Source organism: Dermochelys coriacea, chromosome 11 (assembly GCF_009764565.3).
Source record: "Dermochelys coriacea isolate rDerCor1 chromosome 11, rDerCor1.pri.v4, whole genome shotgun sequence".
NCBI classification, from domain to species: Eukaryota; Metazoa; Chordata; order Testudines; family Dermochelyidae; genus Dermochelys; species Dermochelys coriacea.
Window position 1 is genome coordinate 14,083,492 of NC_050078.2, and position 12,846 is coordinate 14,096,337.

A 12,846-nucleotide genomic window follows, 5' to 3' on the forward strand; every position below is an offset into this window, starting at 1 on the left:
GCTGTAGCTCACGAAAGCTTATGCTCTAATAAATTTGTTAGTCTCTAAGGTGCCACAAGTACTCCTTTTCTTTTTGCGAATACAGACTAACACGGCTGCTACTCTGAAACCTGTGAACATTTCAGAGTTACAAACAACCTCCATTCCCGAGGTGTTTGTAAGTTTGAGGTTCTCCTGTATCTCTAGGTGTGAAGACAGTAACCAAACTGGATAAAAAGGCAAAAGGAGTTTATGAACACTTCTATAGCTGACGTCATTCAGAGAGCTGCCAGATCTGGAACCTGATGACTGTGTTTGTGTCAAACTGGATGGAGAAAAAGGATGGTCAACTCCAGCTGTTGTAAAGAAAAAGAATATGTTGTCCAGACCATATGTGAGTGAGACAGATAATGGAAAGTTCAACAGAAACTGTTGACATTCCAGTTTGTTCCTCAGAAGGAACAATCAACAGAGCGAAATTTACAGATGGTTCATGCAGAACAAAAAGAAGATCACTCAAAAATTCAAAACTGATTAGATATAATCATTGCAACTAATGGACAACCAGATGACCAAGTTGTTACTTGTTAGTGTTGTGTAATTAGAAAACCAGTATGACTCAGAGAGACTGGACTTTAGAGATAGTATGATAGTGTAACTTTTATAAATGGTAGGAATGTAAAACTTAAAATGGGAGATGTAATGGAATGTTAAACTGTATTATACTATTCAGCAACTACATGGCACTGTGTGTAAAATACCTTTCCTGAGATGCTAACAGTAATATTCAGAAATGCTTTAAACATTAGTATTTGAACTGCAGTGTTTCTCAAGGACTGGTCTGTGGACTGGTGCTGGTCCTTGAAATCTCCCTGACACAGTTTAGGAAGACAGCAAGCCGGTCCCTGATATCAAAGAGTTTGAGAAACACTACATTAAAATATCTTTAAGAGAACATATTACTTGCTTGTATCTCCATGATGGAAGTTCTATAGCCAGAGTAAGGGTATGTCTACTCTGCCCACATTACTCTGTGGCCGCGGCAGAACTGTGACGTGGGCAGTGTACACATGCTTTATCGCCGGGGGAGAGATCTCCCAGTGATAAAAAAAACAACAACAACACCCCAAACGAGCGGTGGTAGCTTTATCGCTGGGCTCCCAGCGATAAAGTGTTGTCTATATTGGCGCTTTTCAGTGCTAACACTTTTGTCGCTCAGGGGGGTGTTTTTTCACACCTCTGAACAACTAAAGTTTTAGCGCTGAAAGTGGCAGTGTAGATGTAGCCTTAATCTGGTATAGAAGCCTGACCTACTACTAGCAGTCCTACAACCTACTGTGTACAAGGAGTACATGACAGTGACAAAGCAGGTCAGGGGGATGAGGGATGGGAGACTGCCTGTAGCAAATTGGAGGCTGCCTACAGTGGGTGGTGGCGCGGGGGGATGAAGAGCAGTTGGGGTGTGTGTGATGGGTAGGGAGCTGCCTGTAGGGTCCTTCTCTGTGCTAAGGGTCTTTCAATTTTTGGTCCTGTGTGGAGAAGGACCAGGAAAATGTTCACCTCTTGCTAGCATAATTAAAAAACTCTCTTTTCAGATACAAAATAATGTGTTTTTGTATGTATATGTTATATAAATGAGATGATGTTCTGTGTTTTAACTTGATTATTGTGCTTCAGGCATAGAACTTGGGTCAGTAACTTCAAATGTTACCTCCTCCCCCCACCCACAAAAGTTAAGTAAAATGAGGGAAGAGAAGGATCCCCGTCCAGACAAAAATGGAAGTGAAGCCCTGTGAATTACTTAGAAGAAGGATAGCTCAGGAGTTTAGTACACTTACTTGGGACATAGCAGATTTGTGCCTCAGATCCCCATTGGATAATAGCACGTTCCGACCTCGTAGTGTTGTGAGCATAAGTGCATTAAAGATTGTGAGGTGCTCAGATACTACGGTAATAGGGACCAAATAAGTATCTATGATTGACTAATAAAACTAAATAAAGAATTTAAAACATTTCAGATATAGAAGTTTTCTAGTTATTGGAGAGCAACAAATACATAAAAAATAAATAGGTAAGAGAGAAATAGAATGGCAAGAGAGAGCAAAAATATTGTGCAGATAGTTGGAGACAACTGCAAAGGCAGTTGAAATGTAGCTCTGTGCTAAAGACAAACTTCCTGGCACTGAAGCTGTGGCCCAGTGTCATTGTTGCAGAAAGCTAATGAATTAACAGAAATGGAAGAGCATCTACCACTGAAAACTGGGGATGTTATCAGTGGTAGGAAACAGCTTTGCTGGCTAAAGAGACAGGAAATTGACTATGGAGGTGCTCAACTAAAATCTCTGTCTGACTTTGCTTAAAGGAGCAGAGGGGGAGAAAAGCAGACTTAAGCCAAAAAAACACCACCTACCAGACCATATTCTGCCTTCAATTACAGCGGTGTAAACCTACTCTGGATTTATACTAGTGTGAATGAGAGGAGAATTTTGCCCTGTAATCCCTACAAAAATGACATATGTTATTTTCATCACCATTATTTTGTTGGTTTTAATTTTAATTTGTTATACGATGTAAAGATGAGCCTTAGGTAGTAGCACGGGCATTTTTCTATTTGATGTGTCTGTGCAATATTGATGTATTATAAATAAGCTTTTATTTTTGTTTATGGTGTCAAATTCTATCCTTTAGGTCATAGAGGACAGGCAGACTTTTCAGTGACTTGGACTTACAAATAAATTAAAAGCAAAACATGTATCGCACAGCTTTAAACCATTTTTCTGCAATCCTTTTTTTCTTCTTAATATAGGGCCTGACCCTGTGGCTCATTCATGGAGCTGCCACTGTTCTCAGTGGGAGTTCTGTACATGGAACAACTGCAGAACTGGGCCATCTGACATAAAGAGTCAAATTCTACCCTTAACATTCTGGACAAACCTGTGTCAGTGAGGAGGCTATGGCTCTGCTCTTGCTCCCATTGTAGTCATGGCAAAAGTGGTACAGAATTGGGCCTAAAGTGAGGGAACAGTATGTTTAAAATCTTGTACATTTTTAGCTCTTTGGGAGTGTCAGATGAATGCAACTGCATCTAGTTATTTTAGCTGTTATATTTGTACAAAGTGATAACTCAGTAATTACTCTCTTTAATGTCTTCTAGGGTGTTCGCAGTTAATTCACATGTCATCGGAAAACTCAGCCATTACTGTTCGCCTGGTTCGCTCCTTTGAGCACCGTAATTTCAGACCGGTGGTGTATCATGGAGTTAACTTGGACCAAACTGTAAAGCAATTCATTACATTTGTAAGGAATGGTAAGGCACTGTTATTCTTACACACTCATTTTGTTCCTATACTTTGCTGTCTGTGCGTAAGCAGGTGTAGAGGAGCAAATGAATGGGAAAACTCTTGTGGCTCCATTAAAGCTGCCAGCTCCACATGTTCCCCTTTGGGCTGCCGGGGATGAACGGTGCAGGGGCTGGGAAGCCAGGGATCCATGGGGGATTTGGCCCTTGATCCCACAGAGGATGCCCAACTACATGTAGGCATTACCACCCTCTGCACTGCACTAGAAATCCCCATGATCAGTCATGGCAAGACTGGTGGCTGTGCTGCAGTTGGCTCACTGGACCAAGTTGCATGGGTTGCATTGTCGGGCAGCTACTCAAAAAGCATTAGGGACGTATGCCATCTAACGAATCTCTGGTCACTGTTCCCACATGACTAGGGGCTACACCAGTATTTGGCAGAGAGGGAAAGCAAAGGGGGTCTCACGTGAATGGGGAGAAAGTGTTCTGCGTAGTTATTTTCGACGATGGAAGGTACCACTATATGAGTGTGTGCTCTGGGATTTGTTTTCTTCCAGGCTGAGTTCTGTCAGCCAGAAATGCACACAGGCACTCAGCATCTCCTGGAGTTGCTCAGCACCAAGCAAGATTGAGCCCATAAAGGGGCTAATTTTCAGCAGTGCTGTTTCCTTTTGGGAGCTGGTTAGCAGTCTCTTTTTCCACATTCGATTCATTTGTGTGTCAGTTGTTTGGGGGCAATTTGCAAATGGGAATGCAGGACTTCTGCCCTTATGAAAATGTTAATAGGATATACATGACAGTAGAGCTTTGGAGGATCAGACTTCCAGGGTCTGATCCTGCACACCTTTCCTTAACATTATACATATGGGTAGTCCCACTGAAGTCAATGGGGCAACTCACACAAGTAAAGTGTACCATAGAATTTGCAGGATCTGGGCTCAGAGTTGTACCAATTGCTCTTCAACTTTTGTTGCTAAGACAAGTTTCCTGATTTGAGATTTATTTTAAAGTTCAAATTCAGAGTGCAAGCTTCATGAAGTAATCATTTAAAAATATAAAAAGAAAATTGTTACAATCCTTTTCATGTAGTCTCTTTATTTTTAATAGATGTGTCTTTAAGAACAGGACTTCCACCTCCCTTTAAAAAATACAAATATGGTATGTAATTTTTCTTATTCTTTAAGAAATGTGTGTACAGTATGTTACACCAGTTCTCATGTGATTTAACTGCATTACATTTATTTCCATCTAAATATAGTAAGTCAGGACTAGTTTCCTGAAAGGAGCTGCGACACACACACATGCCCCCGCATACACCCACACACTTTTGCAGCTGCTTTCAGGGAAACAACTAGTCAAGCTAATGATTAATTTGGCACAGCCCTACTGCGAATGTCATACACACACCATTAGCTTTACATCTTGTGTCTACAAAACCCAACGATTATTATGAACTTCTGTATTCACTTCAGAATTAGGCAGCACATTACTCATTCTGCTGCTAATTGGCAAAGGCATTTTGGGATATTAATTTTTTATCATTTTTGTAAGTGCCTTTTAAACTCTGTTCCCATTCTGCAAAGCAGCTTGTGACCCACAGTACTTTGAAATCACAGTCCTCTTCGTGCTTATGCATTTCAATATCCAGCTACTAATTGTGAGGTCACAAGGGATGGCCAAGAAGGAGCTAAAGGCACCGAGTGGAAAATATTTAGATTTATGTACTTAAAGAATTTACATAATATTAAACAAGAGGAGGAGGAAAACGGCTCAGATAAATAGGAAAGCTCCTAAATGTAAATTTGGGATGAAATGAAATGGAATGAAATAGCCTGGGCTAAATTTTAAATCTGATTCTGTGCTCTAATAATTTTTGCAAGTAATGCGGCTCACATGCAAGTTTCCTTGGTGTAAGCAGGTGGAGAGCGTCATACTTTGAATAGAACTCGCTCTATATAGTCCAGATTTATCCCTTTTCTGGGATTTGGCTTTAATTATGCTGTTTGGTGACTACAGCAAAAGTGGTGCAATGGGTGACAGCAGGGCATACAGGTATACAGCATAAAGAATAACTCAAATGACAATAAAACACTTTCCCTGAGACATAAACCTGTCCTAAGATGACCTGTTCCATAAACCTATCTCCTTACAGATACCTCTCTGCCATCAATGCCATTCCCACCTCCCTCTGTCCAAGGTGGAGTTAGCAAACCACATCTACCACACTGATAAAGCATCTCCCTGTGTGGGGCGCACATATAATTCCTGTGAATGGTGCTGGGAATTACACACCTATATCAAGAGACTAAACTGGCATAGGGCTTGTTTCTCCATTCACACTGATGGGGAATCAGGAGGTGCAAAATGGGAGCAAGTGGGAAATGTCTCGGGGATTGGAGTTTAATTTGTTAATGTCTCTGTCTTCAACTTGTTTCTCTGAATATAGAGGATAGATGTGAATATTGTATTGTTTAAGGACTTACAATTCTAGAGATTTGAAACATTTGTCTTTGGAGTGCCATTCTTCCCTTTGGTGGCAAATGAAGGAGACCCGTGCTATCATTTTATTCTTTATGCTGTGATATACCTGCAGGTTCATGCACAACTTTTGGTCTAGCATCGGGGAGATTTGCTCTGCGCATGTGCTTGTGGACATATGGCTAATTGCTGCTCAGAGGACTGAACAAAATACTGTACAATCAAGGGAACAGAACTACACCAGTGCAGCAGTTTGATTCCTGTTACACTAGTTCAGCCTTAGCCTCTCAGCTTTAGATGTCAGTCATGCTGAGTTTGCATGTAAGGAATCAAAACAAAGCTGCTGATCTTTCCTCTGAGGCCTACTTTCTCTCCTTCACTTCTCTACCATGGTAGTGGGTAGCACCACCATCCTCCTCATCACATGGACCTTTAATCTGGGCTTCTCCTGTAACTCTGCCTCCTTTTGGTTCTCTCAGCCCATCACTGTACAAATCTTGCTGCTGCTTCTTGGGCAGCATCACAAGGGGCCAACCTTACCCCCACTCTGACTCATCCCATCTAGACCCTGCTTGCCCCTCACCTTGACTTATATGTTTCTTTGTATTACTGTAGCACCCAGGAGCCCCAGTCATGGACCAGGAGCACATTTTGCTAGGCGCTGTAAAAACAGAATGAAATGGTGGTGCCTACCCCAAAGAGCTTCCAGTCTAAGTTGTGCAATTTCCTCCAGTCTGGCTTGACTGTTGCTGCCTCATTTCCTCAAGTTTATTAAAAATGCTGCTGTCAAACTCACCTTCTTGGCGCTTCACTTGGACTAAAGCCCCCTCCTCTTTGTCTCTCATTGGCTCAACCTTCTCCATTGCATTTTACCTAAAATTCTTGTTCTCACTGTCAGAACCCTTCGCTGTTTAGTTTCTTCCTATCTATCCATCCTACTGTCATCTTACTGTTAAGTTGACTCTGCCTGTGTGGCACCTACGGTGTCAGCCTTGGTCGCCCACTTGTCTGCTTCTTTCCCTTTTTCACCTTTTCCTGTGCATATGAGGCAAAGCCACCATGTTATCCTCCTTCGAATTCCTCCTTAAAACACACCCCTACCGTGTTTCCCACAGAGAACTGTCATCTGATAATGGCTGGGCAGGTTGCAAGCTGTGATTTCTGCTTCTGATTGGATTACTCCATCTACAAATTGTGCAGACATCTAGTCTGTACTAAAGCATCCCATTATTTTTACTTCATTCCCTCCAGCCTTTTGTTTGTCTTACACATGTCATGTTTTGTCTGTTAGATGGTAAACACTTTGGGGGCAGGGACTGTCATTTACCACATGTCGGTACAGTGCCTAGCACAATGGAAACACAAACTGGTGGAGTCCTCTAGGCCCTACCCAATACAAATAATACAAAGAATTGTCATCTGAATTCATTACAGTTTAGTACCTCATGACAATATTTTATATCAACAGTCACAAAAGGCCTGTTACTAGAAACACAAGGTAAAATTTATTTATGTGCTCAAGTGAGTTTGGGGTAAAATGGTTATCAAAAGCAAATGGGAGGAGGTGAGGCTTTAGCCCGGATTTGAAGAGGCTGATATTTTATCTACATGGTGGAGCTGGAACAGCCTTTCCTTAATAGGGCAAATGGTTAAATGCAAAAATGTCTGTGGTCAGTGGTGGAGCTGTGAACAGATAAAATCCAGAGTGACTCAGAGACTGAATGGGTAAGTAAGAAGTCAGGTCAGAGAATGGAGATGTGAAGTTGTACTAGGATTTGAAAACCAGTAGGTTGCTTTTGGACTCCATTCATTGGGGTATAGAGCTGGCTGAGGTTAGTAAAGATCGTTGATAGTTCGCATGTTCACTTCCCAGAGATAAAAGCTTAGTATGTTTTCAATGTGATTATTTGGTCTTCTTGCAGTACCTGTGTGTATTGGTAAGATTCCAGTAAGTGTTGTTTAATGCATGTTTTGCTTCTAAGATATATGGGTAGTACTGCAACTGGCACTGTATACTAAATCTGCCTCTTTAGTGACCTTTGCAGTGGGAGAGCAAGGCAATCCAACTCTCCTTAAATGCGATGAATACAACGTACAAAATGGGCCGAAGTGATGTGTATTTTCATGGATTAAAGCCTTGTCAACAAACCTCTAATTGAGAATGTGATCTTTATTGTACCAGAGCTCTGAATACTCAGTCATGCCAATTTGAAAGTTACTCTAGTCCACATTTTTCCCCCCTCTAGACTTACAAGTAGGTAAATAGCATCAAGTTCCTAGCTCCTTTGCTGAAAAAGCACTCGTGTCCTATTTTGAGTTTGTTCAAACATAGATGTGTTGGAATTCTGCTTTTATATTAAAATGCCTGTGTATGTAACAATGGCATCCCTTTTATTGATTCTGCTCCCTGTGTGTGCGTTCTGCCATCTCTGCTTATTTTAAAGTGACAAAATTAAGTTGTTACTACTTTTTTTTCCTGCTAGCAGAGCAGAGCCAACACTGTGGGAGAGCAAATTGGGTTCTCTTTCTTCTTGTGCAGCATCAACAGATTTGTTTATTAAATTCCAATCACCTTCCTCACTGAAGATAGATTGAATGGGTATCATGGCGGGCATAGGATGAAGACAATGGGATGGCGTAAATGTCCTTGACACCCTAATTTGCCTGATAGAACTTCTAACACAGGTGGTAATACCCATGAAGAAAAGAACCTAGATTGATTCTCAGATTTCAGGTTTAGATTGCAGGGCTAGCTGCTAGTGGAGAGAGCTTTATTTTTCCCTTTTTGAAGAGAGAACACTTGAAAATCCTCAAGAGATGACAAACATGGAACCGTCACCGTGCCATTGTCCAGTGTAATGAACCACATCTTAAGGGAAGTTTTGTATTTTCTTCCAGATACAATGAAGATTATTCACCAAGCACATGGATCTAAGGTACATTTGCTATCTGTTCCTTCCCCACCCCCTTTTATGTGTGTATACAGCAAGATCTATGCGTTTCTAGAGAACATAATGGCAAAGCTAATAAAATCCGCATTTATCTTTATATTCCTATTTACTTATTTCTAGACCAATGAACTTGTAGTGAGTTTGGAGGATGATGACAAACTTATTTTAAAAGAAGACAGCACTTTGAAAGCAGCTGGAGTAGGTAGGAGTACCTTTATATTGACTGACGGTACTGATCATTGTGCTTGTCATTATACTGGTAACTGTCTGATTATGTTTGGATAGTCTGCTGAAAAGTAAATGCTATTCCTGATGCTCTTTACACTACCTGATAATTATCCAGGGAAGAAGGGGGGATAATGTACATTCACATCATTGGGCTGAGGGCAGCAGGTATGTGCACTCCAAATGCTCAGAATGCAAATTGCGATTTTTAGAAGGAATGCTTAGAATTCTGCTGAGGGTAATTTTAAATGATTGACAGATAAGATTAAGCAGACATAGTACTAATAACCTATCCGTAACATTTAAACTGATGTTTTGGTTCAAAGTTTAAGTAGTGGAACCAGTGTGGAATAATGAAATGAGATTAGATTTGTTTAATGTGCAACACAATATTTAAATTGCACAGGGCAGCACAAATAATATCATTTAGAAAGTGAGCTGAACATAGCATGTGGTTAAAATCAACTTGAGTCCTTGCTCTCTGACAAAAGAATGCATATGGCGCATGTCTTGTGCTAATAGCGAAAAGAAATGCCTATGTATGTCAAATTTGTATGTCAAATGATAGTCACTGGATATCATTTTGGCTCCATGCAAAAATGATTATGTGGCAGCAGAGCAGCTGAGACTTTGAAGGCCTAATTTGCAGGCTTTGAGACGGCACTGGTTAGTTTAGGATGTCGCTTATTTAAATCTGGTGCACAACAATCTTACGCTCTGGGTGAAAGATCACAGGGCGTTAGAAATGGAAGAACCCATTCAGCATTAGGCCGCCTAGCCTCTCTCCAGTCAATGCAGGATATTCCCCTACAGAATACTATTTAGCACTTTTTCTGATCTAGTTTAAAATCCTTCAATCAGTGGTGCTTCTTCCACTCTCCTTAGGAGACCATTATAAATCTTACCATTGGAAAAAATAAATGGAACATCAGAAAATACTCTCTTGATTTCATTTCTTTACTCCTGATTAATCTCATTGGGCCACACTGATCAATTCCCCTTTCTCCTTGGCATTTATACCTGATACTTTTAGTTTCTCCCCCTTTCCTCTTTTCCCACTACCCCTTATTCTATACTGTAATCTCCCCCTTTCCTCTTTGCCCGCTACCCCTTATTCTATACTGTAATCTCTCTGAGGAGAGGAAACTCTCATACTATATGTATGTACTGTGCCTAGCTCAATGGGCTGCCATATAAGGCCTTATAGAGAACTGGGCATTACTATTGAATATTAACTGTTGAACTGTTAATATTGTTGAATATTAATAATAAGTCATTCTTTAGCCTTCCCTGCTAACTCAATCCTTTTAACCCAGATGAAAACCAGTTCTTCAGGAAGGAGGGTTATTGGCAGTCTGAAGACTTCAGAGTCTTATTTAGTTAGTATATGCCTCTTGTCAGCATGAGTCTTACCTACCTAAGACTTGAGGTAGCCTGGCTTAGAAGTCTAGGCAAGGGGCTGGGAAACAGTGGCAGATATTTGCTTAGAGCTGATCTCCTCTAGCGCTGTCCTCCTCCAAGACAGCATTGATGAATTATTGTACATTCCTACCTTTAAAACAGGTACCATAGTCCTAGTGGTGGTATAACTTGATGCAATCTCGGTAAATTATCAGCACATCAGAGTAATCTTGTTCTGAAAACAAACTGCGATAAACTGGACTGCTTTTATTTCTCTGAATGTAGGGGAGGAGGGAATGGTTTAAGGATGGAAGAAAAATAATTAAAATGATACCTCCATAATTATTCAAGTTAATTATATACTTACAACAAATGCTAACTGCATCAATTCCTGACTGCTGTATGAGGTAGAATTAAGTTCTTGCTGTGTAATGTGGAATATCCTCTTAGACTTGCCAAGTTTTGAGGTTTTAGAAGAGCCGTTTTTGTGTTCTGATATATTAACGTTTACCACAGTGTGAAAAGCTCTCTTCCACTGACTTACAGAAGCAATAACGTAGTAAGACCTTTGACAACTCCGGATTTTTATCCGTTTAGAGTAGATTTGCATTTCTGGTAAGTAATAAAAACATTGGGGTAGGGACTGTTTCCGTTCTATGTTTGTACAAGTGTTTAGCACAATGGGGTCCAGGATTAAGACTCTTAGGCACTATGATAATATAAAGAATAAACAAAATAAATGATGCACAATATAATGTGACAATAGTTCTGGTCCTGAACTTGCCTCCATTGAAATCAATTTCAAATCTCCCATTGATATGTTTAGATTTTAAATATCTAGGCTGCACAACATTTGCTAGAAGCAAACACTAGAATTTCCCTTTTAAAAAAGCCAGGAGCCCAATCCTGTAAGGTATTGAGCACCCTCCTCAACTCCAAAGGATTGATTTTAGCATTTGGCAGGATTGGGCTGGAAAGATGTAAATTATGAGGCTATTAGATGAGCATCTTTAGGAAATTCTCTGTGGTGGTGATTATTATTACAGCTATTATCTGGTCAGCAAAGTTAATGTGTGCCTATTTCTAGAGCAAGGATGTATGTTAATAAAGTGTTCAGCATTCATTGCAAACAAACAATCTTGTCTTTTTCCAAGTCAAGATTCTAAAACCTCTCCTGCTCCTTTTATATAAGACAGGCAGACTTTTAAATTCAGGTTTAATTTAAAAAGCAAATGCAGAATTTATTGGCTCAGCACCTTAAAAAATTCCATGTTTAATAATTGTGAAGGTTTTCCATCAGATTTGTCTCCACTCTGAATTAGTAATGTTGCTGACTTATTGTTTTAGAAGAGGAAGTCCTTGACCTGCTGGGCTGAAAGAATTGTGACTGCTCTGAACCTTTGTGGGTCCTTTAGCTGTGCCATATCCCCTGTGAATAATTAGAGGTATTTGAAGGTATTGCTGGAGAAGCCAATTTGTGTCGTTCACTTTGCATATTGTTGAAGCCTTATGAATTAATCATTAGCAGGGCAAAAAATTAACTTCTTCAGACACATATTTTGATGGGCCATGAGGGAAAATGTAAAGTGATCTGTAAAATATTCTACTAATCCTCCAAGTATTAAATTATTATACCTGCAGGCTAATTTCAGAAAAAAAGAGGTTTTTTCTCCCTCCTTATCTGAATAATGGATTGAAAAAAACGCAAGCTTCGTTGTTTTCTAGAAAGAATAAATGTGCAATCTCCTAGGTTGTCCAAATCGTTTTGTAGACTTTGGTGAAATTAGTCTTGAAGGTTTCTGCAGATGTTTGTTTACATTTATATGCCAATGTTCTAGTTCTTTTTAACCAGACTAAAACAAATGGTAATTGGGTCTAACGTAAAAATAAACAATGTGGTGACTAGTGATTGCCTTTAACCAAAAAGGCACCAAATGCATTCTGAGGTTCTAATTAATGTTAATAGGCTGCTATGTGGTTAATACAATAAGCATATGCTTTTATTGGGCACGCTGAATATTTATTTTTTATCCCTTTCAGCAAATGAAACTGAGTTAGCGTTCTTCTGTGAAGAAGATTACAGAAACTACAAAGCTAATCCTGTTTCGGCCTGGTGACGATCCCAAGAGACCTGTTTTTTTTTGTTTTCTCATACCTGTTAAAAATTTTTTTTTTCTGTTTAATGAGATGATTTTTTTAATCAATAAATCCTAGAGGATTGCCTCACAAATGCAGCAATTTCTTTATTATAGAAACTCATTTCTCTCAGGATGCTGAGATCCAGGAGGGAAAAATCAATGACCACAAAGTTGCTTTCCTTTCATATATTTCCTCTCTCCCCCTTACATCTTACAATGTAAGCAGTATAGATGAACTTGGACCTGTAACACACATTCTGGTGGTGTGATTCTACAGTGGTGCATTAAGTATAAAAGAGTTGTTAGCTATGTATGTAAAATCCCATCATAATGGTATCCTTTTTTTATGGAAAAAGGAAACTTTTTATGACCA

At 39.8% G+C, this 12,846-nt stretch overlaps 1 protein-coding gene across 6 annotated transcripts; it reads left to right on the forward strand.

The window, feature by feature from the left end:
* The first annotated feature begins 46 nt into the window (after nucleotides 1-46).
* On the forward strand, nucleotides 47-12,561 carry C11H2orf76 (chromosome 11 C2orf76 homolog). 6 transcript variants are annotated; one of them, XR_005295597.2, is made up of 7 exons: nucleotides 96-373; nucleotides 3,134-3,286; nucleotides 4,388-4,438; nucleotides 8,657-8,694; nucleotides 8,830-8,911; nucleotides 11,683-11,790; nucleotides 12,376-12,561. XR_005295597.2 is itself a non-coding variant. In XM_038421782.2 (6 exons), the coding sequence occupies exons 1-6, from the start codon at nucleotides 322-324 to the stop codon at nucleotides 11,709-11,711; spliced, it is 405 nt and encodes a 134-aa protein (XP_038277710.1). In that variant the 5' UTR covers nucleotides 96-321; the 3' UTR covers nucleotides 11,712-12,561. The 6 variants fall into 6 exon arrangements, 4 of the variants coding, with proteins under 4 accessions (XP_038277711.1, XP_038277708.1, XP_038277710.1 ...); XR_005295598.2 differs by having other exon boundaries at nucleotides 11,683-11,780; XM_038421782.2 differs by having other exon boundaries at nucleotides 11,683-12,561.
* Nucleotides 12,562-12,846: the final 285 nt, after the last annotated feature.

What these genes read in the sequence shown, in the direction of transcription:
- C11H2orf76 (XM_038421780.2), top strand. Translation starts at nt 322, where the DNA reads ATGGTCAACTCCAGCTGTTGTAAAGAAAAAGAATATGTTGTCCAGACC. An exon ending in CTTTAAAAAATACAAATATG is followed by an intron (nt 4,439 to 8,656) that starts GTATGTAATTTT and finishes ATTTTCTTCCAG; the next exon opens with ATACAATGAAGATTATTCAC. An exon ending in ACCAAGCACATGGATCTAAG is followed by an intron (nt 8,695 to 8,829) that starts GTACATTTGCTA and finishes ACTTATTTCTAG; the next exon opens with ACCAATGAACTTGTAGTGAG.